Below are 26,997 nucleotides of genomic sequence, written 5' to 3'. Positions count from 1 at the left end.
CTCACAAATCACTGAAAGGACAGACTGCTGCTTTGGTTCATTAGCAAGTGTTTTGTGGAAATCTGTTTGTGTATTTGCAAGACACCAACATGCTCATTCATACTAATGCAGGAATACTTGAATTGAGGAGCAACTTAAGCCTTCCACCTTTCCCTCCAGCTCTAGAGGACTGGCAACTGAGAGCAATTCTTCTCCCAAAGCATGGCAACTTCTTTCCTGGCACACCAAGGACCAGACAGGGCACACTAGATATTAGTCAGCATTTTTCTTAAGACCACAGCTCTGGGATTCAACAACAAATTTAATTTTCACCTAAAACACGATGAATGAAGGATGCCCTGAGGTTTTAGCTCTTGGCACGGCAGAGGAAAACATCACCAGAAAGGCTCAGACAAATAAAATGAGCCTCAATGGCATTGGCATCACTTTTGGGTCTTGAAACATTTTAAGCAGCTGTACCACCATGGAAAGAAGCTGTTTGTGACAACATCACAGGCGTGACTCGTGGGCTTTGCGCATCAAAAGGAGCAAGGTTCCTTCCGGGCAGAACGTGGGGGCAAAGGCCAGGCAAAAGATTGTTAAGGAATCTTTGCTGTCTGACCATCCAGGAGCCACTCTGGGAGTCACAACTGCACCACTGCTGGGACCAAAGCCCCTTTGCAGCAGGAGGCTGCAGTGAACCCCCATGTGCCCAGCTTGGTTCCCACCACACACCCCACTCGCTCACTCAGATTCTTGCACTGTCTCAGTCCCAGGCTTCCTGCAGAGGTCTGGTTCTTCTAAGTCATTTAATCAAGGTGCAGTCACACAGCAACAGCCTGAGTTGGTGCCTCCAGGGTCTAGTGAAGGAATCCCTGGGCTTCTGCACCCTTACAGTCTGTGCACCCATTCCCCTCGTGCTCTTTGTTCCCCTTACACTTGGTATCTGTTTGGGGTCTCCTGCTGGTTTATTTGGGTTCTCTAGAGTCTCCAGGGGACTGGCCACCCTCTGCCAGTGCTGCAGGTCCCTGTCCCCTTTGTCAGACAAAGGGTTGGTGCCAGGTCACGGCCCCTTGCCTGAAGCTCCAGTTCTTTCCCCACCCTGGGCAGAACCTGCAGCTCCCACTGCAGCTGCACAATGAGAGACCTGCACTAGGTGTGCTCCTCAGCAAGAACAGGCGTCAAGGATGCAGGAAAAGGAGCCCTAGGCTTTCACCTGTGCTTTTCAAAGCTACTGCCTCCAGAAGGCAGAAGCCCTCTGGCACTTTATATTTATAAATTAAAACAGGAACCACTTCCTTTGGCAGCCAAGGCTGAACTAAAAGCCTTCCTTAAGGGTTTGAAGTTGCTGAGAAGAGGAATTTTGGATAACTTGAGGCTGGTTCTGCAGTTCTGATCTGTCAGATGACATGAATCCATCCAAGCTCTCCCTCATCATGATTCTGCATTAACACCCAGGAGCAGCCATGGCATGAGAGCTGCTGCTGCAGTCCACGAAGCTTGCTGGCTCAGCTGGCACAGCTGATCAGGGAATGTTTGAGCACAAGGCAGGCACTCTACAGGGAATGCAAACTGCCCTCCTGGCTTGAAGGGGACAGGTGAAAGGATCAGAAGTCAGGAATTGTATAAGTGTATAAGTAATGGAGCAAAGGAGCAGGGAGGGGAAGTGGCTGCTTTAGTTGCCAGAGGGAACTTGTAGGAAAATAACCTAAGATAACTTTACAGGATTTGTGGAGCAAAGGGGAACACTGGCCTGGTGCTCCCTGGAGATTCTAGGATACCTTGGGCTGGCAGGCACAGAGGCAGAAGATTTTTCTCCTGCAGACTGGAAGAAAAGGGCATAAAAAAGGTTGTTTCTCAGACCAAGTATTTACAACCCTCCCTGACTTCCCCTACAATCTCAGGTTTGCCTTTCCTTGCCTAGGTGCCGGCAATGGCCTTGCTCAGCTGCATGTAAGAACAGAGCAATCTCCCTCTCTGTTCCCAAGAACTGGGTTCCCATTACCTGCTCTAGGAGAGGAAGAACGTTGTGCAGGAATAAGGAGGTGGTGGTCCAAGTGAATTTTCCTAGCTCTTCCCTTCAGGTGTGTTTCCCAGGTAAAGTTTGATAAGCATAGCCCCTAGCCTACCTCTGCTTCAGCTCTGTTCATTAGCACCTTTGGGACGGCTTTCCAGGACTGCCAGATCTCAGGGGGCTGAGATACGGTGTTTTAATTGTATATAATTAAATACTGCTCCCTTATCTAGATTTCAAAGTTTACTGTTGGGGCTTCAGTACCAATGCTCTCTTCCCCTCTAATTAGCTTCCTTAATGTGTGCAGCCTTGCTTCTTCCCCCACGGGGACAGGGCTCTCCTGCAGGGAAGCTTGGATTGAAGCTAATTATCAGCAAAGGAGACAGATGGCGGCACTGCCCCTGCCCCAGGTGTCCCTTGAGAGCACGGAGCCCAGAATGGGTGGCCACAGGGAAGCTGTGCCATGTGTGCATGTGGTCTTTCTGCTCCATCTGTAGGTTGCTTTGCATGTTATCCCATCACAGGTTCGTGGCAGAAGACCCTGCAGGACAAGGGGCCACCTGACTGAAGTGCAGCTCACATGAGGAACACTTTTGCCTGGCTAGCACATAGCAAGAGGAGAGAAAGAGTTCCCAAGGCCTCATCTGATCCAATGTGTATTAAAAAAGACAATACATCTGATGCCTTCAGTAAGTTTTTGGGCAGTGCCTTCTAAGCTGTCTTCTGCTGTTGACAGAGGCCACCCACTCCACCAAGAGAGAGCCACGAGTATGGTTACCCTCCTCTTGAATACCTTCAGGATGGCATCTGTCTCATTCATTGCAAGAGCACTGTGTTCTGAGCTCAGATTTGGCTGCCAGGTCATAATGGCACCTCCTGACTTGGTTGCTCCCCTCCCACTTGAATTTGTGTTTATGACTGTTCTTACACAAGCACTTTACAGTGTCTTGCTTCTGCTCAGGCTAATTCACATCTCTGTAAATCCCCATCCTACCTCTGATAACGCTTTCAGACTATTCTATCTGCAAGCTAAAACGCCAATTTTCTCTTTCCTGTGCCCAACAAGTTCCATTTCAGGACAAACACCTACTGAACACCTTTTCACCCCCATCCAGTGACACATTTCTCTTTCCAGACAGATTAGCCCCCATCACCCCAGTGGCCCATTTAGGCAGGGCTTGCTTATGACAGTGCTAAACAAGATGACATTAAAAGCCCTTCTGAAGCTCAGTGATGTGACAACACTGCTTCTCCTTTACCCAAAAGGCTGGCATAAAAGGAAATTAGGTTGGCTTGATAAGATTTGTTCTTGACAAATATATGCTGGCTGTTATTCATCTCCTTGTTATCTATGAGGTACTTACAAATAACGTGTTGATTTATTCTAGCCTCTTTTAGGTACAAAAGCAGACCTAATCTGGCTGAGCTGCTTTTGAAGGCAGCTTCTGAGCTTGCCTGCACATGTCACCTATTGGCCAGGAAACCTTCCAGAGGGACTGCTAAGAGCCCCCCATGCACTCCCCTTACAGCACGAGGCCAGATTTCCGTGTGCCTCCTGTTCTGGGGACAGGCACGCTGTTTCTGTCCTACACCTGCAGGCCTCATGATCACAGACATCACAGAGGAACCTACCTGCTTCTTGGCAGAATCTGTTGTTCAGCTCCCTTCCCCTTTTTCCTCTGCATTGCTAAGGCATGAATGTCCAGAATATCTCCTTCCCATCTAATTCTTGTCCAGTTCATGCTCAGCCTGTTTCTGACACAACCCTCCCCCACTTCTCTGATACAATCCTCCCTACTAAACTGACCCATTTTCAGATTTTTGTACGAGTCGTTCTGAGTTGCAGGTTACCAGAGAGCTCATGAGTCAGGTAAATCTCCTGCTACACTTCCCTCCTTATTCCCAGGATGTTATGTGCCTGGGGCATTGATACTGACTATGTTTACATTATTTTTGCTCTGTGTAGGGGTGATACCTTATTCCCCTTGGTCCTGTCACATACCCAGTCACTAAGGAGGAAGATATATTTCAATAACTGAACCTAAAGTGTGAATGGAAATTTACTGAACCCAGAGAACACTTGGCTCCTTGCAGGTAAAACCTGCTCCCTACCTGCCTGAGCCAAAGTAACAGGTTTGGTTTCAGATCAAGCCTCCTCTTCTCAATGAAACCTGGGCATCTCTCCCCTGCTCTCTGCAGCTCAATTCATCCCAGACTCCCCGCAGGACTGGCTCTTTCCCTGCCTTACACGCTGTGACAGGGCTGTGAATTTCTGGGAGTGCTGTGCAGCGCGAGGACAGCGGCGCCTGGGCGGCACCGCCGAGGGCGGAGGGAGGGCTGCGGCCGAGGACACACAGCTCCTTGGAGCACAGTGTCCACAGTGTCCAGACAGGAGTGCTGCTGCCCTGATCCAAAGGCATGCCAGAATAAGTCACCTGTCACAACGCTGGTGCTCAGGATGCACGGCGGAGGTTTTGGGGCAGAGGATGGCAGAATCACGAGCAGTACAGAGATGGGAGGGCGAGCGCCAGGAAGAAGGCCAGGCAGGGGGGATGCTGAGAGCCTGCTTGGCAGTTCTGGGGGCTGCTGAGTGCTCATGGATCCATAGATTTCTACTCCAAATTGTGTGCAAAAACCCATTTATAACTATTTTGTTCTTTAGGAACACGTGTGCTGACAAATTAAACCAGGGGCATGCAAGCATGTCTCAAAATGAGTTGCTCACTAGGAAGCAAGCAACCAGGTTTGGAAAAGAACTCTGAGCGAATCAATCCTTTTTTGTATTCGTGTCCTTCTTATGTCCCAGCCAGCGAGACAACAGCTTTGCCACCTGGTGACAGTGCACCTGGCCCTTGGGACAAGGACCTCCTGCGGGGTGTACTGGGCTTGTGGTTGAATTAGAGCCATATTGCATGGCCCCAAAATAGCACAGTGTGTGACTACCACACATCAGTGTTTTAATGGGAGCAAATAACCAGAGGAATCACTCAAGCCCTCAAAAGAAGATTCCTGATAACAATGCCATAGGATTTAAACCATCCCTTGAAAAACTCCAAAGGTAGTATCTCTGCACTGGACTCCACTCAGCTGGGCCCTATCCCTGTCCCCAGCCATCTGCACTCAGGGGACCTCTCCCTAGAAAGGACTTTGCTTTAAGGGGCAGGCATATGTCATCAGTTCCACGTCTCTCCTTCCAGCACCCAGTTCACAGGGATCCAGCCATGCCCCCCATTCTTTGTTATTGCTTTGTTTCTCACTGCCAGACACATTTGATTGTTACTTTGATTGTGTAGGAAGCAGTCCAGACATTATGGAAATGGAACCATATAGGGACTGGGCAGAGGAGGCTCATGCTGGTCACCCTCTTACTTACACAGCAGTGGGAATATTTTCTCTCTTACACTAAGATATTTTTAAAACAGAGAATGCTGTTACTGTTTGTTGTCACCCAGGATCCAGCATTGCCATTCTTGGAAACCAGCACAGTGCTTCTAATGTCATTGTCAGAAACTTTATTGGTAGAGTTTTTGATATCTCCCAAGATGTCCTCAGGCTAACTGGCTTTTATGACTTGGAGAGGACTGACCCTAACTCCAGCCATGCTCAGGACTGCAAAGAGGAGGACATACCCCACAGTAGCAGTGCAGTGAAGCCATGCACACACCATGGCAAACACTGTGGCTGTGAGAGACTGTTAACCAAAGTTCCTCATCCAAGAGTACTGGGAAAACACAGGTGGTTCAGCAAGACCAGACTGTGAAGGTTAAGCTAAAACAGTTCCCCTGTGGTGCTGGAGAACAGGACAAGGAGCAGAGACGAGGGACAGGATAGGTGACTTTCCCCTTGCATGGCAGTGATGAGCATGCCCTTGCTAGTGGACACATGATTTTGTCCCTGGTGTGAGCAGAGACACACAGAAGCCAGCTCCAGACATGGAAGACTGCATCTGACAAGGGTAGGGCACCATCACATCCCCCTGAGAGCAAAGAGCTGGCTGATGACACTCATTTGCCTGCAGCATGCGGGATGCTGCCTCCAGGCTCAGCCTCTCCTTCTGAGGAGGGGCTGCTTCTGACTCAGTCTGCCAGGTCCAGCTTCTCCTCTCTGTCTGGCTTTGGATGGCAGCAGATGTTTCTCTGCCCATCTGTACAGATGCTTGGATGCTGGCTGTGGTCAGCCGTCTGCTTTTTGTCCTGTCACTCTCATTTTGAGCCCACGGATTCAGCCCTGCTGCTGGAAGAATACCAAGCGCCATCCATTGAGCTCAAACCCAAGGGCAAAGTGTCAGAGGAAAGAAGTCTACTCCCAAGGCAAATGCCCAACTTGAACTCCAGTTGCATTGGGATCCGGTGTAACAATGAATTACCTCTCCCTGCTCAAGGACTTGCCACAGCCATGGATCTCGTGTGCACAGCTGGGAGAGGGATAGATGCCTGTTCTCCTGTAAAAACCTGCTGGTGCCAATGCTGCTCCCAGTGGTGCTCAAGCACATGCCAGGGAGAGAAGGGTCTGCAAAAAGGAATGGGACTTCTCCTACCTCCTATTCTTGTCTCCCCATCAGGGAGCTGTGGAGCAGCGCTTCACTCTGAGATAACTGTCCTGTGCCAACAAGCTTTGCTAGGGCTGTTGTTTTAATTTCTTAAAACAAGACTAGATCCTGCATTTTGTGAATCACTACAATGCATTTAATAGGTGCCCTTTTCATAAAGGAGTGCAGCGGATGTGTGCACAGGCCCTGATGAAGCTAATAACTACCTCTCAATGGCTTCCAGGGAGTTATTACATATTTAAGATCCAAGCTCCCTTAATCAACCACAGAGATGCAGCTGGCAGCAGTAAATTGCCAACAACAGTTCATTACAAATAAGGAAACATTGGTTTTTCAAGGACAAAAACTGTGTCAGTTCCTCAGCTAACTCTTGTCCTCACCCTTCTCCCCCCACCACTCACCCCCAGTGACGTGCTGGCACAACTTGCTTTGTCCAATAACACGACTTCACGGCCTAATCCCCTCCACAGGGGACATCATGCAATCAAGTTCCTGGATTTCCTGACTTATTTGGGCAAACGGCACAGTCTGCATCCCGTGCTCACCCTCCCTGAGGGAGCCACGGGCAGGACTTGTCCCACAACACCACGATGACGTGCCACAGGAGCACCCTCAGTGGCTTCACCCTGGGGAGCAAATGAAGTCATGGGACACTCGGAGATACAGCTGTGAGTTTGCCCTTCAGGGCCTTGAGACCTGACGTGGCACTTGGGAATGAGTTTTTTGGTACAAAGGGGAAGGTCTGTGGACATCAAGTGGCCTTATTCCCTTGCCGCCTCCTAACAGAGACATGGTTGGCCACGCAGCTGAGGCAGGAGCACAGCAGTTTAAGAGAGATGCCCGTGCCTGGGACATATTAAGGTCAATATTTTAAGAGTATTCAGGAAAGACTAAACACTGTTTGAATGAAAAGGAGAATGAAATGTTAGAGCTGTATCTTCCCCTCTGAAGAGGTGACAACCAGCTTTTGGCCTTCAGGAACCAAAGAAATTATACATTTCAGGCCCAGAGAACTTCTCCTCCTCAAAAGGGAGACAGGCCCCATCCCTGCCACAGCGTGGTGCAACACACCTGCTCAGACCCGTACTGTGAGCCTCAGCCATGGCCTGCTCCTGTGAGAGGGATCTGAACTGGATGGGCCAGGAACACTGGGTGCTTCTGCCAAGGATCCAAGCTGGACATATCTGTACTGCCTGCAAACCCCACTGGATTGAGGATCCAAGCCCTACATCCAGCTGGACTTATATGTACTGCCTGCAAACCCCACTGGGCCAAGGATCCGAGCCCTAGATCCAGCTGGACTTACCTGTACTGCCTCCAAACCCCACTGTACTGCAGATCTGAGCCCTACATCCAGCTGGCCATATCTGTACTGCCTGCAAACTCCACTGGGCCAAGGATCCGAGCCCTAGATCCAGCTGGCCATATCTGTACTGCCTGTAAACCCCACTGCACTGTGGATCCAAGCCCTACATCCAGCTGGACATATCTGTACTGCCTGCAAACCCCACTGCACTGTGGATCCAAGCTCTACATCCAGCTGGCCATATCTGTACTGCCTGCAAACCCCACTGGATTGAGGATCCAAGCCCTACATCCAGCTGGCCATATCTGTACTGCCTGCAAACCCCACTGGGCCAAGGATCCAAGCCCTAAATCCAGCTGGCCATATCTGTACTGCCTGCAAACCCCACTGGACTGGGGATCTGAGCCGTACATCCAGCTGGCCATATCTGTACTGCCTGCAAACTCCACTGGGCCAAGGATCCGAGCCCTAGATCCAGCTGGACATATCTGTACTGCCTGCAAACCCCACTGGGCCAAGGATCCAAGCCCTAGATCCAGCTGGCCATATCTGTACTGCCTGCAAACCCCACTGGACTGGGGATCTGAGCCCTACATCCAGCTGGCCATATCTGTACTGCCTCCAAACCCCACTGGACTGGGGATCCAAGCCCTAGATCCAGCTGGCCATATCTGTACTGCCTGCAAACCCCACTGGGCCAAGGATCCAAGCCCTAAATCCAGCTGGCCATATCTGTACTGCCTGCAAACCCCACTGGACTGGGGATCTGAGCCCTAGATCCAGCTGGCCATATCTGTACTGCCTGCAAACCCCACTGGGCCAAGGATCCAAGCCCTAAATCCAGCTGGCCATATCTGTACTGCCTGCAAACCCCACTGGATTGAGGATCCAAGCCCTAGATCCAGCTGGCCATATCTGTACTGCCTGCAAACCCCACTGGACTGGGGATCCAAGCCCTAGATCCAGCTGGCCATATCTGTACTGCCTGCAAACCCCACCGGGCCAGGCAAGACTTCCAGTGGTGAGGGGAGAATACTCTGTAAACCCCATGCTGGGCTCTGGAAGCAGGCCAAGCAAGAGTTTAATCTTTGTTTGGTCTCCTTTGACATCTCACACTGTGCTGCCAGACATTAACCCTGTGAAAGCTGGGGCTGTTGAGTCAGGGGATGCACATTGGCCCAGAGGAACAGAATGGGACCACAAAGAGGAAGAGAATGTACTCAACAGTGAAACCTGAAAAAGGGAATGTTTCTTTGCTTCCTTTCCAGCCTGGTTTACAGCATTCTCTCTGCCACATCAGAAGACATCTTGCTCTTCAACTGCATCCTACTGCAAGGCTGCTCATGCTGGAGGCTTTACTTTTTTCCTCTGAAGCTGCAGGCCACAGATGAAAAACTGATGTACAGGGGTTCCAGGGCTGAGTCAGGATATTATTTTTGCTGTTTCTTTAGAAATACCTGACCCAACTTATTTTTGGAGAAGAAAAGAAAAGGGGCACTTAAAAAAGCAGTACCACTTGGTTCCCCTCCTGCCACTGTGTCTATTTATTGACACTGACATTTTTAAAGGGCTCTTGGGAGGGAGCCTATGTGGTTTCTGAGGACACTCTCCCCCCCAAAAAAAAATCAGAGGATGTAGTTGATATTTGTGTCTCTGTTAGTATTCAGCTCCTATATTTATGCTTCCAGAGAAATGCCAAAACTGACTTGGACAAGTAAAATTCAGTGGGCAAAGAGTGTCATTTCCTAAATCTGCAGCAGACATGTTTTATAAAAACAGCTAAACTGTATATTATGAACAGCAAGACCATCTGACATAAGATTTTCCAAACATTTACAGGTGTGACTTCATAGGTGAAACATGACTTTAATTGGTTGTCCATATGTACCTACCATCTTCCTCACTGACATTAATGCAGTACAATCTTTTCTTTTGGGGTGTGTGTGCAGACATCTGGAGCGCAGATTGCAACAGATCTCTAGTTGCAATTTTATCCCTAGAAAAAGTATGTTTTTGAACATGAAAGGACACAGTGTTTTCAAAGAGCTTTGCAGTCACATCTGGAAGAGGTGCTCCTCCTCATGCTTCGAGACAGGAAGGAGAAGAGCTGATGTGATATCAACTGAGGGAAAGCTTGCTTCTTCCTCTAATATAGGAAGCTGGACTTCTTTTGAATTATTTAGCGTTCAGTCAGGAGATAAAAATACACTGACTGGATGAACCAGTGACCTCTTCTATGATCACAATAGCTGTAGTAGCCGGGGGGGCAGGAAGGGACTACAACTGCACATCCTCTCTAGAAAACTGCAGTCGTTAATGGAGATGCAAGACAAGGCTGGAGCCACCTTGTTGAGGCTGGGCTCAGAGGGAAGGCTCTCTTACACTTTAAATCACAGCACCACCCAGCACCAATCACACTGATAACTCAGAGCCCCAGGTAGCCGTGCAGCATCACTGAGACTCACCTTGCTGAGACCCCAGTCAGACACCTTTTCCCACGAAGCTTGGAGCAACGTGTCATGCAAGCCTCATCTAAAAGCTGTTTCTTCCACCTGCTAACATTCACAAGCTGTGCTCCAGGAACAAGGGGCAGAAAAGCACCACTCCAAGAGGTAGTGCTGGGTTTAATGTTCCACAGGAGGACCAGCATCTCCATTACACATCTTTTTTTGGTAGCATCAGAATGAGATGTTTGATTAAATGCACGGGAGCAGCATGGCTTCAGCAGTTAAACTGCTATTTTGTGTATTCTGGGAAGGGGGGACATCAACAGATTGCAAAATGGGAAAGTCTCTCCGGACACTGCAAACAAACAACATGTTACGTAATTAGGCCTTTTGGGAACCAGAGGAAGGTCTCCAGAAGATCAGGGCCCTCCCAGCGCTTTCTAATTTTACTGGGACTTACCAGCAAGCCAGCCCTCTAATAATAGAGGCTTGTGCATGCTTTTTCTTTCATCTTCATGTCTCCCTGTACTAGCCTACCTTTGTTATTACTGCCCCAGAAAAACATATCTTACTCACTTTCATCAAGCTGATTCATTCAGACTTGAATGGCAGAACTGAAGAGGCACTAAAGACCTTTAGAAAGGGCAGCAAAGGCATCTCTTGTCCATCAGAGCATGAGAAAACCTGGAATTTTAGAACTTTATTGAATCCAGCGTGCTAGGGAATTGCACCATTCCACATATCCGTGGCTTAACTGAAGTACAGCACTATCAAGCAATGACAGAGCAAAAAGTCTTTAGCTCCATAATCCACATATTGTGCTAGTGTATCTTCTTTATTGGAGCAAATTCTTCCAAGGGAGCAGCAGCCCAGCATCAGGAACACTCTGCCTCTGTGCTGCAGGGCTGTCCTAAACTTGTGTCCAGGCAAAACATGGGCCTGCAGGAAATCTTCTGCCAGTCAGACTGTACCACCCAGCACCTGAACATGGACTGTAGCAGCAGAGTTTTAGATTAATACCTACTGCCTTTCAGGCATATGGATAGATTGGAATATGTACCACTGGTTTCCTTCTGTCAATGTCCTCTCCCACCTGAATGGAGAGAGCCCCTTGGTCAACATCTGTCCCTGCAGTCACCACCTCCTTACATCCAGGCCCCAGGCTGGGCACATTTCTGAGGTACCATCACTCACTGTGATTCCTGGGAGAGACAGCTTAAAGACAATAGAGATACAACGGCATCTGCACAGAAAAGGCACACTCGGGTTTCTAAGAAAGCTGCTTTCCCCCGTTTCTTGCTTGCTGTGCACATTCTGGCAGCTGATAAGAAGAGGAAGGAGGAGGCTTGCAGCCCTGGCGAGGGCACACCAGCACAGATCCCACAGGATGTGGTCAGCTCGCTGCCAGCACACCCCTTGGTTACTGGGCTGCTGGCAAAAGTCAGCAGGGAACAGCTCAGAGGAGGGAAGGCCACCACCAGAGGCAAGCAGGCACAGCAGTGCCTGGGAGAACACCTCTCCTCATCACAGCCCAAGCACCAAGAGGCAGCACAGACACAGGTCTTGGATGAAGGACAGCACAGAGATCCTGGCCACAGTGGTGGATCCAAGGCAAGGCGTAGTCCAAGCCCCTCTGAGCGCTGTTGCAGAGCCTGTGGCTGTGTGTTTGGCCTGCCATGTAAACATGTCACATCCCACGGGAGCTGGGCACTAGCGTCAAAGTCTAACTACCACTAGCCCAATTTTGATAGTGCTGAGTGACCTGCATAAAAAGCAAAGAGCCTTTGGGAGATATCCTTATAGCCTAGTTCATTGTATCTCTGCAGACAACTCCATGTTTCTCCCAAAATTGTAAAAAAGAAATATTCAAATAACTGCATTCCTCTCTTCTACATTTATCATCCAAGAGTCAGGAGCCATGTGCTCTTGACCCTTGTGTGAGCAACATGCCTGTTGTAGCCTCCAGACCATAGAGCGGTGAACTTTTTGCTCAGTTTTTCCTGGGAAGTCAAAATCCCAACTGGTATAAATCCTGCCTGAGAACTACAGATCACCTTTTTCCCCCACTCTACCATCTACTTTGAGAAGTTTTATGAAGAAGTTTCATTCTCTCTATGCAGATGCAGCAGATACAGGTGACGGACAGAACACAAGGACCACGGTTTGTCTCAGCTCCTGGGAGACCAGCAGCACAATAAATAACACCCAAGCCAAAATTTCGCTCTCTCTTGACACTGCAGTGCCCTTTACCAGTTACTTCTTTCAGTTCTATGCAGTGGTTTTTTTTTGTGCTACGGAACCTAGTCCCTGTATTCACTGTAGGAAGAGCCTCAGGCTGGAAAAACACAGCTCCCAACCCTTACTCCTCCCAGAGCACCAGCTGGGCAAAGAAACGTCTTCATGACATACCCAAGGATAGATGTCTTCTACCATGATTTATTGAGCAAATTTATGTTCTCCACATAATGTAATAAGGCTGCAGCACTAATAATTTCCCCACCATCCAAACAGCAACACTCAGGAGTAGCCTCCAACAGCTTTCAGCCTCCTTTTTTTACTTACAAGCAGATGAATGTGGCTGCATTAGGATGTGGCTACATCCTAACCATGAGGCTTCCCTGCATGACAACACTTTTTCAACACGTGTATTGGACAGTGACCCAGACCTGCACCCTTCAAAACAGGAAGAGGTGAAGCAACCTTCACCAAAGCCCTGAGAAGAGCATCAGTAGGACAGCTGTGACCCAGATCTGGATGATCTGAGCCTCAACAGGACACAGGAGGCAGGTACCACAATTCACACACTCAGTTTAAGCCCTTTGCAGGACATGCCCTCGTGCCTGGGTGGTCACAGCCACCTCAGTTTTGTTCTCTGCTCCGCTGCAGAGCTGAGGCTGTAGAGATCTGCTCAGTGCATGGGTACGGCTCCCAGATCAGCTCCACCTCCCTGCTGCTGGAAGGCTGGAGTGCCCCTGACCAGGCATCACTCTCCAGTCTGCTGGCAAGGCAGGGACACAGTGTTTCAGGCTCCCCAAAGCACCTAAGGCGATTCATGGCTTATTGCAATGCACTGGCACCCAAACACCTCCAGTGCAGCTCTAGGAGCTAAGTGCATTTTGTTTCAGGAGAAACAGAGACTGTAAGAAACAAATAAAACCTTGACTTACACTATCTCATCATTCTGGAACTCCAGCTCCCCGCAGGTGTCTTCAAAGTCCTCTCCTCCACCTTTGGCCGTGCCTTCAATGGTTTTGTAGGGCACAATAACATTTCCTCGTGCTCCAGAGGTTCGCAACACCTTCACTTCCATGGTTCCTACGCTTTCACTGATGTGCGTTACTGGCTCCTCGAAGGTGAAGATGCCGGCGTGGTCATCGTCAAAAATGGTGACGGTGGCAGTAGATGGTGATCCCAAGCAGGCAAGTGTTGAGACACGACTGGCCTCAAGAACGCCCTCATCTGAGGCCTCAGTGCTCACACGGACGTTGCTGAGATGGACCAGGAAGTTCTCATCCTCCTCAAATATGTCGTCGTCAATTATGCCAACACGGATTTCCTTCTGTGTCTCTCCAGGCTTGAAGACCACCGTCCCTTCAGTGAACTCGTAGTCAGAGCCAGCGTTGGCCGTGCCGTCCTCTGTCCGGAAGTCGACGTACACCGTGTTGGTCAGGTCTCCTCCCCGGCGGACGATGGTCAGGGCCACGGTGCCACAGTTCTCCAAGCACTGGTAGGTGCCCTGCTCGAAGTAGAGCTTGCTGACGGGATCGTTTTCGGTCACCTCGCTGTTGACCTCGTGCATGCTGACAGCTTTGCGGGCCTGGTCTGCAGCATGTCTCTTCAGGATGTTGCCAGCGCCGGTCATGAGCCGAGTGGCCTGGATGCGGTAGAAGGCCCTGCTCTTCTGCTGCTGGCTCAGGACCTGGTAGTTGGCCAACTCTATGAGCTGCTCAATTTCCTTGTCTGGGTGCTTTTGCTTCAGCTCCTTCAGGATCCGAGCCATTTCCCTCCTGGCTTCCTCGTCATCCTGGTCTTTCTCGTCCACCTCCAACACCAGTGTCCCATCCAAAAAGTTCTCCACGTGAGAATTAGCAACCTTTCCATCCATCTCGATGTCAGCCTTGGAGGAGGGCCGGTCACCCTCATGCTCAATGATCATGCCTCTCTGCTTGCCAGCTCGGTATTTCTTGTAGACGTACTTGTAAAATAAAAGCCTCCTGTCGGCTATCCAGGCAAACACCACACAGATGGGGAAGAAGAAGAAGGTGAGCAAGCCTTCCCAAACCTCTACAATCCCAGGAGAAGACACAGATAAAATAATGTAAAGCCAAGTGTAGGCAAAGATGCTCCAGGCCGCTGTAACAAAAAACACTCGCAAGTGCTTGATCTTCCTTATCTCTCCATCTGGCACCACGTACACACAGATTGCAATGATGACAAACATGTTGAAGGCAGCACTCCCCACGATCGTGCTCGGCCCCAAGTCCCCCGCCGTGAAGCCGTGACCGCACACCTCGATTACAGACAGGAGGATCTCCGGAGCAGACGAGCCTAAGGCCATCAGCGTGAGGTTGGAAACGGTCTCGTTCCAGATCCTCACGGTGGTTTTGCTGGTCTCGCCGTTGGGCTTCTTGATGGTTATTTCCCGCTCTTGGGACGTAATGACTTCGATGGAGGACATGAAGCGGTCAGCTATGATGGACACTCCCAGGAACATGTACACCATTGCTACAAAATACACCGTAGCCCGAGCAATTTTGTCCCCAAACGAGGGGTCCTGGGGTTCCCATATTGGTAAAATCACACCCTTTTTGCAGATGTAGGAGCCAGCACACTCCTCGGTGTCGTTGGCAGGCAGGTCACTGGGGCTCTCGGCATGCGTGCCCTCTGCATGGAAGAGCAGCACCAGGACAAGGCTCAGGAGAGGGAAGCTCACCGGGAAGGCGTGTGCGCGAGTTACTCGCGACATGGCCGCTTCCACCAGGCAGGTCCCAAACATCCTCAACCTGAAGAGGCAAAAAGGAAAGATTAAGTGAGGCCAACCAGAGATAACAGATTTTCCTCTCCAAAGATATGATCAAGTTATCCTGTAACTCAAGAAGATGCAGCTGATGAGCCCATTTTGTTATGATAAGCGATGTTTTCCGTGTAGAAATCCTCTAGTTCAGTCATCTGAACCAGATGGTGCCAGTGAGCTAGCACCTACCCCCTTTAGCTACCATGATGTTTCTTTCTCTTTGCTGAAAACCTATTTGTTCAATTGCATTTTCTTGTTTCTCTAATCTAATCTAATTAAAGCCCATCGTTCTTTGCTTCACAGCTGGCAGAAGTGTTTCCCATTTCAAAATTACAGTGGACTCACTCACTTCACTGAAATTCGGGGTAAGAGCAGGAGAGGACAGGGAAATCTACTTCATCATGTTTAAAAAATATTTTTATACTTTTTAAATCACTGTAAGCTATGTATTTCACAGTCCTTTCTTGCTCACAGTCCTCCCAAGCATCTACTCCACATCGGAAATCTGCACAAAGTGAGCCTGAGCCCTGGCAAAACCTTACTCTTAACAGTAACTTGGTCATAAGGTGCACCAGAAGGGCAGCCTGTAATTAATGATTTTGGAGCCATTCCTTCCACGGTGCATCACTTTGCACCTTCCCAAAACTGGAAAGAGTCGCATATGCATCGAAGCCTGGCTCTCTTGGCATGCTTCTAGAGGAAACATGTCCCTGTGCTCTCTTCCCACTAGGTCAGCTTTGACGGCTTCCCCTTCAAGGGCCTTTCTCACTCCATTTACAACATCAGTCATCAGGCATGACAGCCGTTCTTGCCCTCGTCCTGCCTCAGGATTTTCCAGCTATGTAGAGGAGCTGTTAAAGAGGTTTGCAGTTAGTTAACAGTGCATAAACCGACAGAACAGATGCTTTAAGTACAAAGAGATGCTTAGTGAAAAAAAAAAAAAACAAAAACCAAACCTGAGCATGCTCAGTGATACATTCTCAAATTCACTAGCCAATAAAAGCCAGATCCCTAGTTATTAAAGCTGTATTTTCTCCTCAAGGAGAGCCTTTGCTATATCACAATTCTCCCATCCAAGTTAATTTAATCAGATGGTACTTAAAAATGTTTCTATGAAGAGAGGAAAATGAGCACATCAATTCCTCGACTTCACTGGGAAATACAAAAAGCTGAGCTGATTTTCCTTGGGAAAAAACCACACTCCTGAAAGAAAAAACCAACAAAGCTCAGCTGTGAAAGGTTTTAACTCCTCGTTAGGGCAGGGGCATATCACACAGGGACAGGGCTGTGTGCAAGGGAACAACTGGCTGGAGGAATCAATGGGTACCATCCCACACCCATGTTATGGGATCTGCTCCACAAAGAGACACTGTAATGGTGGATCAGAGCCCTCTCCTCCGTTTGCTTTTATTTATAGACGCTGCAGCAGGATTATTGGTCTGGAAGAGTAATACTGAGAATTTATCAAGGCAGTTTCATATAAGTGGCATTTTCTCACCAGGATCTGTTGATCTGCCTCCAACCCACGACTCCCTGGTATTGTAATTAAGAAAATAAAAAGATACTTAGTGGAGGAAGTGAGCAAATCAGAGAGCTGGGTGATAAGAACAGATAAACTGAACAAGAAAAAACAACTCTCCTGTAGGAAGACAGATTTAAAATAAAGATGTTTGCATTGGGAATCCTGCTAATGCTACAAAAAAGCTCTTACTACCAGACTCATTGCCCCCTGATTGTAGTGCCTGGGTACCTTCTGCTTCCCCAAATGTGAGCTGTAGCCACCGCTTACAAGCCCAAAGTGAAAAAAATGTGAGCGTGATGTTTGTAAAGAGGAGCACCTTGTTGCACACCCTTCAGTGGATGGCTGAGCTGAAACAGATGTGCATTCACGGTCACTGAAATTTAGCTGAAGCATGAATTAGTCACCCAACATCTGTACTCCAAACCAAGTCATGGAGACATTTGATAAAGGGGCTGTCAAAACACAGCCTGACTTGGTACCTACTCTTTTTATCCCAGATAGCTCCTGAGTGTAGTTTTGTTTCCTTTTTAAATATGTAGGCTTAAAAAAATTCATGGTGGACATAGAATATTACTCAGTTGCATGGTTCTTCACCGTCTCCTTCTAAAGGGTAGTAGTTTCTTCAGAAAACTCAAGAACATCCACCTGTCCTTGTTCAGTTAATTTCTCTCCCTGTGGCAAGTCATATCCCTGCACATGTACAATTATTCGGAGCAATCAGGCATTGTGAAATCCCCTTGGCAAGAAGAGAAAACAGATGGTTCTAGAAAAAATATTATGCTTTGGGTCACTGATTTAGGTCATGAAGAATAGGAGAGTCCCATCACACTTTGGACCAACTCTCCAGCCTTAAGAGGATTTGGGTACTGGAAGTCTCATTCAGAAAAAAAAAAGACACCCATGAAATCAAATTAATAAGCAATTTGAACTTTATTTACCATGTGTTTCTCCTTTCAAACATTCTAATGTAAGTCGGGTTTTGTTTTGGTTTGTTTATTTTGTCTGTTTGTTTGTTTGAAATCAAGTCCCATACTACTTTAAACAGGAGGAAGAAAGGCCTAGAGGCTTGCATCTGAGCTATCCATATTTCTGGCATTCCCAACCAGCACTCCATGTACAAATAATATTTTTCCCTCAGATGTCAGGAGGTAAGAAATGTAGAGCTTTTCTGGAGAGGGACAAGAAATGGCTGGAGCTTTGGAAGAGACATCCACCAGTCATGCCAATGTGCATCCTTTGGGCAGCAGCAGCATCCCCCAACTCTGCTGTACTTCCTCCAGCATTTTGTGGTGCAGTCATCAAGCAAGGTTCACACACCATGGCCAGCTTTCCTGCTTAAACCAATTCACAGCGAGGCTCAGGAATTATCAAGGGCTAGAAAATGCTTGGCCACAACATGCCAGTTACACACATGCAGCCAGAGCCTGACACTCAAAATATCTCTGAGAGGCACCTGCTGTTAAATTGTTCGTGTTTCTTTATTTGTACAATCCAAAATAAACAGCTTGGTCCCCAGAGACCCTCTTGCTCTGCGTTTGCTTACAGTCTCGGCTCACAGTCAGCACACTGTGGCATAGTGTAGGAATATTCCCAGAAAAATCATTTCCAACATGCTGTAAGGAGAAGCAAGGCTACCTGAAGGGCAGCCCTCCCTCCAAACCGAACTTTGTTAGCTTTTCATTAAGGTCTCAATTGCATTTCCCATCCTGGCCATCAGCAATAAAAGCATGTGCAGCAGCTGATGCACAGTGTCAGCCCTGGCAAGCCCTGCCTGCCACGGCGCTCACGGCCTTGGTGGCACTGCCCCAGTGCCTCTGGGGACAGAGGGATCAGGGCAGCACAGGGCAGGGGCACAGGCTGCTCTCAGGCTCGGAGCGGTGAAAAATCCCAAAATGCTGTCCTGGGCCAGCACTGCCCTGCCCATAAGCACTACCTGACGCCCAGGGACAGCACCCTGAGCCCTTTTTACCACTGCAGGAAGGGAACTGTCCTGGTGCTGCTGGAGAGCTCTCAGGGAGAGCTCAAACCGACCAGGAGAGACAGAGCCCAACCTGGGTTCTCCTGAGCCCCTTTCCCTTTCCAGACAAGCTCCACAGGGGTGCCAGCAGGTGTTTCTGCACAGTCAGGGAGGAAAGCCTGTGAGAGGCTCCACAACAAGCTCAGTTTAGATGGAGCTCCTGGCCAAGGGCTGTCAGTCCAGCCTTTCTTCCACCCCTTGGTGCTGCGAAACCCCAGGAGGGCAGTGGTGTTGTCCACAGCAGGGATGGGAGGGTTGCAGAGATATTTGCCTCCCTGCTGGACATGGGAGCTCTAGGTTTTACAAATTGGTAGAAGAGAGCTCCTGCTGCCAGCTCATGCTCCTGCCCCCCAGCTGAGGAGCTGCCAGATGGGGAGGAAACAGCCTTTTAGACTCTGCTCTGATCTTTCCCTGGCAGCGTCGATCCTTCAGGCTGACTGGTTGCTGCATGCAAAGCGAGCCTGAAAGCTGCTCTGCATTTAAACAAAGCACAGCTTTTTCTTTGCAGCACCCTCCTAAAAGTCCCATCTCCATCGGGGCACTGCAGCTTTGAAATACCCACTGTAAGACCCTCCCCATAATTTTCCCAAAGCTTTGTATCTCACACGGGTCTATGACCATTTGCAGCACACTAGAAGCGCCATTATTTTTAAGAGCACTAAAAAAAAAAACATTGCTGGTCCAGACACTTGGGCAAGGAAGGAAATGGCCTGCGCTCAGGAGGAATGAGTGGCCACACAAAGAAAGATTTGAGAGGCCTTCCACGTGGAAATTTTTTCCCAGCATCCCACAGAAACATGTACAGAGCAGCTGTCACACAGCAGTGTTCACACCATTACAGCCACCGCCGGTGCTACCCAACGGTGCCCACCCCACTGCGACACCATAATCTTCATCATGAACATCATTCCTGCCAATCTACTGCCAGCTCGCACGGGAGAAGGTGTCCCCACAGCTGTGTCACCGCCCTGCAGGAGGCTGGAGCAGCACTCTCTCCCCACAGGGTGTCTGGTCGCTTGCTGGGGACCAAAGTTTGCTCTTCAGGTGAGAGTGGCTGCTTTTCAACTCGATGAGGAAACACAACCAGGAGCGTGTTGCAACACCACGGGGATTCCCAAAGAGTCTTTTCCCATCCTACAGTCAGAGCTAGACAAGAGAGGACATTTTCCTAGCAAGAGTGCACTAGGGAGAGACAGGGAAGACAGCTCAAGCCACCTTTTCTGGTGTCACAGGCTGGAGAGAGATGGTGTCCCTTCAACCAGAGGGGCCAAAAAGTGACAAAGAAGCAGCTGGTGGTCACTGCAAGGAATAGCCAGCCTGCACAATAGAGAAACGGAGGCTCAAAGCAACTCAGCTGCTCCCCACCCTGTCCCAGGGGAACAGCAAGCCCCAAAAAGACCAACTCTCTCCTACCCCACCGTCAAACCTGAAGTCCCCAAGTTACGGCACCCCTTCCCCAGTTTCTCTTGCAGGGGAAGAAGAATCTACTGCAGCCTTCCTGGGAAGAAGCACTGCATGCCTTGCCTCCATGTATGGCACTTACAGCCATGGCCCCATCTCTGGAGGAACAGTAAACTTCTCCTCTGCTGCTGCCCCTGCCTGGCTGTGCTCAAGCCTGTACACCTGTGCCTCCCTGAAATCAGCAGCCTGCTCTCCAGCAGACCGCTCAGGCAAAGCCTGTGCTGGAAAAAGATATGGCTGTAGGGAAAAAAAAAAAAAAACAACCAAACAAGCCATCTGGTCTCTGACCATCACAGGTCCAGCTTCTTGCAGACAAGGGACACAAAACAGATGCCAGCAGCCCTGCAAGGAGGTACAGGGTGCTTGGAGATCTGCCTGGGCAGCCACAGGCTCTGCTGGCTTCGCTTCTGATCTTGGTGCTGACGCCGTGGCACAGCCTTGGTAAAACTGAGCTCCTGACAGCTGTGAGATTTACCTGTCAGGGCAGGAAAAGGACCTTTCTGGTTCTGGTACACTGGCTGTACATCCAAACCGTGCAGGAGAGCTGCTAAGTCCAAAGACTGTGCTGCTACTCAGGACTGCATAGCGTGACGGCACTTTAAACGCTGCTTGGAAAACCCTTGGCTCGCTTCCCTGCTCTGGCTCTGCCTGGCTCCTGCTCCCTTTCCCCCAGCTCTGCCACTCCAAAACAGGCACAGCCTGTTGGCATCCCCTACCCATGACCCTGTAGATCTCCACATCAGGAAAATGATTTCCAGGCCATCAGCATCCTGATTGCATCAGTACAAAAAACCATCAAAACCTTTCCAAATATAGTCAGAGGCACAAGCCCTCCATGAATCCGATCAAGTAAAACACATATCAGGCCACCCTGGTTTCTGTAAAGGACATTAAAAAGTAAGAACAATTATCAGTCTGCCACTGATTTTTCCAAGTATTCTATCTCTTCAATGAAACATCTAATCTCCTTCCACAATTCCCCCAGCAACTTTCCAAAATAAACGGACAAATAGAGAAAATAAAACATCCCCGATCTAAAATTTCAACCGCATTGGATGAATTTGGGGGCAGCTTGCAGAAAATGAGCTTGGAACTGTTAGTCAGGGAGATTACAGTCTTGCTTTTCACACGTGGAGACCAAGTGTCAAGTTGTCCCTTTCTCCCACGCCTCAAGATCTCAGCTAGGAATATGCCAGGGAATAAGAAGCAAGGGGGAAATGCCACATTTCTCTGGGACTGGGGTTTGTTTGTTTGCTTGTCTGTTTGTCTGCTTTTCAAACAACTGTCTTCCCACTTGCTGCTGTCTTCAGACCATTTCTTTACCCTTGCCACCTGCCTTTGGTCTCTTCTTTATCAAGCAGCATCAGTCTCTTTCCTGTGATTCCTCTTGGGTTGCTGATGCCTTCCACTCTGCCTGTGCAGAGTGCAGCCCCTTGCTGCTTTAAGCACAGTCTGCCTGTTCTCCACGAGCCAGCCCTGAGGCTGCCTGGCTGGCAGACTCCCTGTGTGATCCCAGGGCAGCCCAGCATCTCCCTGTGCTCCATGTCTCTGTGTAAAACGGGAAGAGCATCTCCTCTGAGTGCTGCGAGAATAAAACACTGCTAATGAGCCTGAGGCTCTTGGGCAGCCTGGGGAGGAAGTATCTGCCCAGAGGTGCCCCAAAGGGGCCAGAAGGGAGGAACTAACAGGCCTACTGCTTTCCCCTATGCCTGTGTCCTCTCTTTCCTCTGGGACTGTTTTTGCACTGGGTTTGTAGCTCTGTGTGGGTCTTCTGTGCAGTGGGATGCTCCCCTGGGCCCTGCAGGAGCAGAAAGCTTCAAGGGAGAGGAAATAAATCCTCATCCCTAGCTCCCTGAGACCATCCAGGGATGAAGAGGTGGAGATGTCCATGGGGATAGACGTGGGGAAAGACCAATGCAAATGCAGTTTGTTGACCTGAGCAATTCAGGCATGGTATTAGGCAGGAGCTGGGCAGGTTGGGCTGGGCTGGGGGCTCACCCTGGCATGCTCCATCTATCTGTGTGACCGCTCCTGGCTGGGGAAGGGTGGTAGCCACTCCCAGCAGAGCCACGTCCAGAGGCACAGCTCTGGCAGGGCTGACTCTAGAGGGAGCTGGATGCTAGTGCCGAGCAGATGGACAGCTTTTAGACCCCCAAACCTCAGGCAAGGGATTCTAAGCCCAGGTGTGTGCCAGGCCTTCTTTACCGATCTCAAACACAAGGTTAGCCACCCCTTCCTTCTCCTCAGACTCCCCCGCCTTCTCTGTCTCCTCAGGAGCTCTTTGCAGCACCAAATCTCACTTCTATTTGTAGCCAGGTTTCCTTAGGAAGCCAGGCACATGAAATCACAGTTTCCATGTCTGTCTCTCTGTTCACATCGCTCCCCCCTCTTTCCAATTTCAGTTGAAATCACCAGAGGGATAGAGATAACAGCAAAAGCCAAGTTCCTCCAAGGTTCCTGAAAGCAGCTGGAGAGATACCACTCACACCCTTGGCAAGGGAAAGCCCTTGGTCAGGGAGCTCAGCCCACAGAGGATGCCAGAGGATCAAGAGCACAGCAGCCTGCAGCAGCCCCAGGTGCAGCCAGGATTTGCACAGCTGTGTGCACCGGTGTCCAGGAGCTGGGAGCACGTGCAGATCCCAGCGCTCTGAGCTTGGACTGAGCTCCAGGGTGCTCCCTGTGCCAGTCACAAGGAGAGCCACTGTCACTTGTGTTGTCTATGACCAACCTGTTGGTTGATTGTCCAGTAATGCTTGGATCTTGCGGGGCACTGGGCTTTATTACAGGATGTAATTTTCATTAGGGTGCTGGAGAACAGGGGCTTTTTTTCCCTGTGAGCAATCAGGACTGCATCCCCTCAAAGCCACAGCAAAAAACCCAAATTCTGTCCCAGATGCAACACCAGAAGATTGAAACCCTGAACGCCCTGAGCGTGTCAGGACACTACAAAAGGCAGAGAAGTGGCTGTGCCTATCCAGCATCATTTAAGGAGCTGTACAGGCTCCCAAGAGCAAGGACATAAACCAAAGTTTGTGCCATGCCATGTGCAGCAGTGCAGGACGGTGAACATTTAAGTTTCAGGAGCCATCCACAGCCAGTAGATTACAAAAACCTTAAGAGAAAGTGAGGGAAGGAGAAGCAAGCAAAGTTTCATCAGGTTAGAACTGTGCTACTGCTGGCACTCAGGGGTGCTGGACACAGAGAGTACGTCCAACCTCCTCTGGTATCTTGAATGCAAAGCCTGGTAGGGGGGAAGCTTTGACCAACGTGGTTCCTCAGCACTGACTTAGGAATTGTCCATGTCAACAGAGCTGGTGGGGGCGTAAGAGGAGTCAGACAGCTTTCCTGGAAGTTGGTGGTGGGGGGTTCGTGGCTTGGCTGGCAGGTGATGGTCGTAGAAACGTTACATTATTTCCCTATTTGGCCTTAATGTGTGTGCTGGACAAGGGGCAAAGCTGCTATTGAAGAACCAGTCAGAAGGAAAAGGGGAGAAAGGAACAGCTAATAGACAGGATCACAAGGAAGCATCACAAATGCCTTTTTTTGATCATAGCCTTGTCCCCAGCCAAAGCCATATAGCACTGCTCTTTTTTTCCTGGATGCCACCACCACATCAATATGCAAGTGCCCCAGCTCCCCTCTTCTAAACAAAAGCGACACCCCTTCTCTCTGCGATGGTGACAAAAAGCACCTGAATTCCTAGGCAGGTGCCAGGGGAGCACACAGAGAACCCCAGCCTCTCTCAGCCTTCATTTCCATTGCCTGACTTGTGAATTTGCAACATCTGGGACTGGAGGAATGAACAGGTTCCTGCAGAGCGCAAGCGAAAAGGAGCCCTGAAAGCACACGCTCGCACCCACACGCCCGTGACCTTGTGATTTTACTACAGCTTTCATTTTCAGACTCCAGTCCTCCCTGGTGCTTGCTGCATTTCTGCAACATTTTGGCAGTTTGCTCTCGCCGTGGAGACAAGAGCAGAGTGTGGAGTTGTTTTGCACGGCTCGGCGGGGAGGGAAGCAACAAGGCTGTGAATAAAGAATTAAACTCAAGATGACGGAAGAGCCCCAGCCATGCTTCCACCTAGACAAAGCCTACGTGATGAGCGCTGCTTAATGCCACCTCTTAACAACGCACGCTGCTCGAGACGAAAATGGGAATTTCGGCGTGGCTGCAGGTGCCTCCGACCACTCACCTCGGGAAGCGTTTCAAGGCAGGGAAAGCAGCCCTGCCTGGAGGCACGCACAGCCCCGCCAGGCGGAGGCACCGCACCCCGCCGCGCCCGGGGGGATGTGCCCGAAAGCCCCCCGGGAAGGAGATTTGCTTTAGCCCCCTGCCCGACCCCACCTGCCCGGCAATGCCCGGCTCTCGGGCTAGCGGGGAAGCGACCCCCGCCGCAGCCGCGCCTCCCGTCGCGACATGTCGCGATTGGCCGCCGGGGGAGGGCGGCGAGCCCCTCCGCCCGCCTAGAGGTGCGGCGGCTGGGTTGTAGAAAGCGCTCCCGGGCGCGTGTCGCGAGTGCGAGCATCCCACCCCCGCCTCCCCATCGGCTCCCGCACGGCTCCGGGTCCCCCACGCCGCCCCCCGGCAGCCTCCCCCGGCACTCGGATCGCGGTGCGGGGAGCAACGGGAGGCTGGGCAGGGTCGGGGCGGGGGCCGGTGGCTGGCGGTCCTACCTGGCGGGCTGCGGGAGCGGGCGTCGCCGGGGCCGGCTCAGCAGCGGCGGGGCATCGCGGCGGGGCGGGCGGCGGAGCCCCGGTGCGCGGCTGCGGCGCGGCGGCGGGCGGGAGGGAGGGAGAGAGAGAGAGAGAGGGAGGGAGAAGGGAGGGAGGGAGGGAGGGAGAAGGGAGGGAGGGAGGAAGGGAGGGATGGAGGGATGGATGGAGGGAGCGCGCACGCACACACACACACGGGGATGCGCTCAGCCGGCCCGCCCCGCAGGCAGCCTCCCCTCCCTCCGCATCCCTCCGCCGCGATGCGCGGGCAGCGAGGGACCCGCCGTCCCTCCTCCTGGGGAGCAGCTTCAGCCCTCCTCCTCGTCCTCCCGCTGCTGGAAATATTTCCCGAATTCCTCCTCGGATCGAGGGACTTTGAAAGGCAGGGCTGGTTGCGGACCCACCCCCAGCAGCCCTGCCCTCCCTGCTTGGGGCAGTCCCCAGCCCTGCCCTGCCCGGGACAGTCCCCATCCATGCCCTGCCTGCCTCCAGCACAGCCCAGCCCAGCACAGCCCACCCCACCCTGGCCGGTCAGCTCCTGCCCACATCCCCCCGGCCGAGCTGCAGCCTGTCAGGGCGATCCTGAACCCATTGGCACCCTTCAGGAGGGAGAGAGCCCTGGGAAAGATGGACAGAAGGGAAACGTGTGTGTGTGTGTGTGTACGAGGAGTGCCTTGCTGTGTCTGTCCCCGTGCCCCACAGTGTTGCCCGTGGCAGCTGTGGGGAGGCAGGAGGTCAGGAGCATCCCAAGGGGCCCTGGGTTGGCATTCACCCCCTTCTCACATCCTCAGAGTTGTGGCCGGGGTCAGCAGGGGACATGGGGTGACAGGCACGGAGCATATGGGTCAGCTGGGACCCTGCTGGGAGCTGGCCTCACATCTGGCAACTGGGTCAGCCCCTGAACCCACAGAGCCTCCTGTCCCCACAGGAGGGTCCTCGCGCTCAGGGAAGGCTGCAGCCTGGCACAGAAGGACTTGCTGCACCTCAGGCTGACCAAAGTGTCCTTCCTGTGGGCAATTCCCCTTTCACCATGCCTGAATGACTCCTCCACCCTTCGCTGGCTCCAGCAAGGAGCAGATGAACCCATTGTCCCACCCTCCAGGCAAAACTCTGTGACTTTGGGAACTTAAAATAAGACCAGAGCTAATAACTCACACACTGGTGTGCAAGTACCCAGCGACCTTGATGAACCCTCTGTGCCCAGATCCTCAGGTACAACAAGAACTGTGGGGAAGCAGAGACATTGTTTTAGCTCCTGCACCCTCTTACACCCTCTCCCTCTTGCCGTGTCAGCTCTGCCTGTAATTTTGGTCACCACTGGCAAGACAGCAACCTGGAATTGTACCTGTGAATTTCATTTGTGCTTTTCTTACCTGCTTTCAAAAAAATTTTTTTGGGAAGATTTTTGCACCACTGTGTCCTTCAGCAGAGATGGAAAACTAAATTTGTCTGTTCAACATGAGGGGTAAGACATGGATAGTGTCACAAAACTCCTTTGTGAAACACTTTGTGATGAGCTGACCAACCAACAATCCAGCTATTTATAATTAGTGTTGCAGCAGTTATGGGTGTGATTTAGCTTTGGTCTCACTTTAAGTGCTTATTGCCTATATATGGAATGAAAGGCATTTCCATATAAGAATTTGGTTTAATAAAAACCAGGATTTTGTGTCCAATAGCTAGCTCCGATTTTCTGCCTCACCTCTTTTGATTTAAAACCCTTTAGAGGGGGGATAAGTTTGCATCTGGCCATGTGCGGTACTTTGGTGGTACTCAATTCTCCCAGCAGGGCCATTGATGCAAAATGAGCGCAGCTAAATGTGTACAGCATGCCCAGTGCTGTGCTGGGCTCGGGAGCCGAGCAGAGCAGTGGATGTGTATCAGTGGCATGTGCTTTGGCAGTGGCTGCAGGATGCAAGGCACTGCACAAGCTGGCATGGCAAAAGGACAGTGTGAGCAGGAGAAATTGCCATGGT

General features: G+C 50.7%; 1 protein-coding gene across 6 annotated transcripts in view; it reads right to left on the bottom strand.

The window, feature by feature from the left end:
* SLC8A1 (solute carrier family 8 member A1) overlaps positions 1–25,145 on the bottom strand; it is a 106,503-nt gene extending 81,358 nt beyond the window's left edge. For all 6 annotated transcript variants that reach the window (XM_068186482.1, XM_068186474.1, XM_068186477.1 and 3 more), the window contains exons 1-2: positions 24,983–25,145; positions 13,463–15,298 (exon numbers count right to left, since the gene is read on the bottom strand). In XM_068186482.1, coding sequence (XP_068042583.1) covers positions 13,463–15,291 — 1,829 coding nt within the window. In that variant the 5' untranslated portion in view covers positions 15,292–15,298; positions 24,983–25,145. The remainder of the gene's footprint in view (positions 1–13,462; positions 15,299–24,982) is intronic.
* Between the last annotated feature and the right edge of the window lie 1,852 nt (positions 25,146–26,997).

Source organism: Anomalospiza imberbis, chromosome 3 (genome assembly GCF_031753505.1).
Source record: "Anomalospiza imberbis isolate Cuckoo-Finch-1a 21T00152 chromosome 3, ASM3175350v1, whole genome shotgun sequence".
Taxonomy (NCBI): Eukaryota; Metazoa; Chordata; class Aves; order Passeriformes; family Viduidae; genus Anomalospiza; species Anomalospiza imberbis.
Note: the sequence above shows the minus strand (reverse complement) of the source record. Positions and strands in the feature narration are given on the sequence as shown.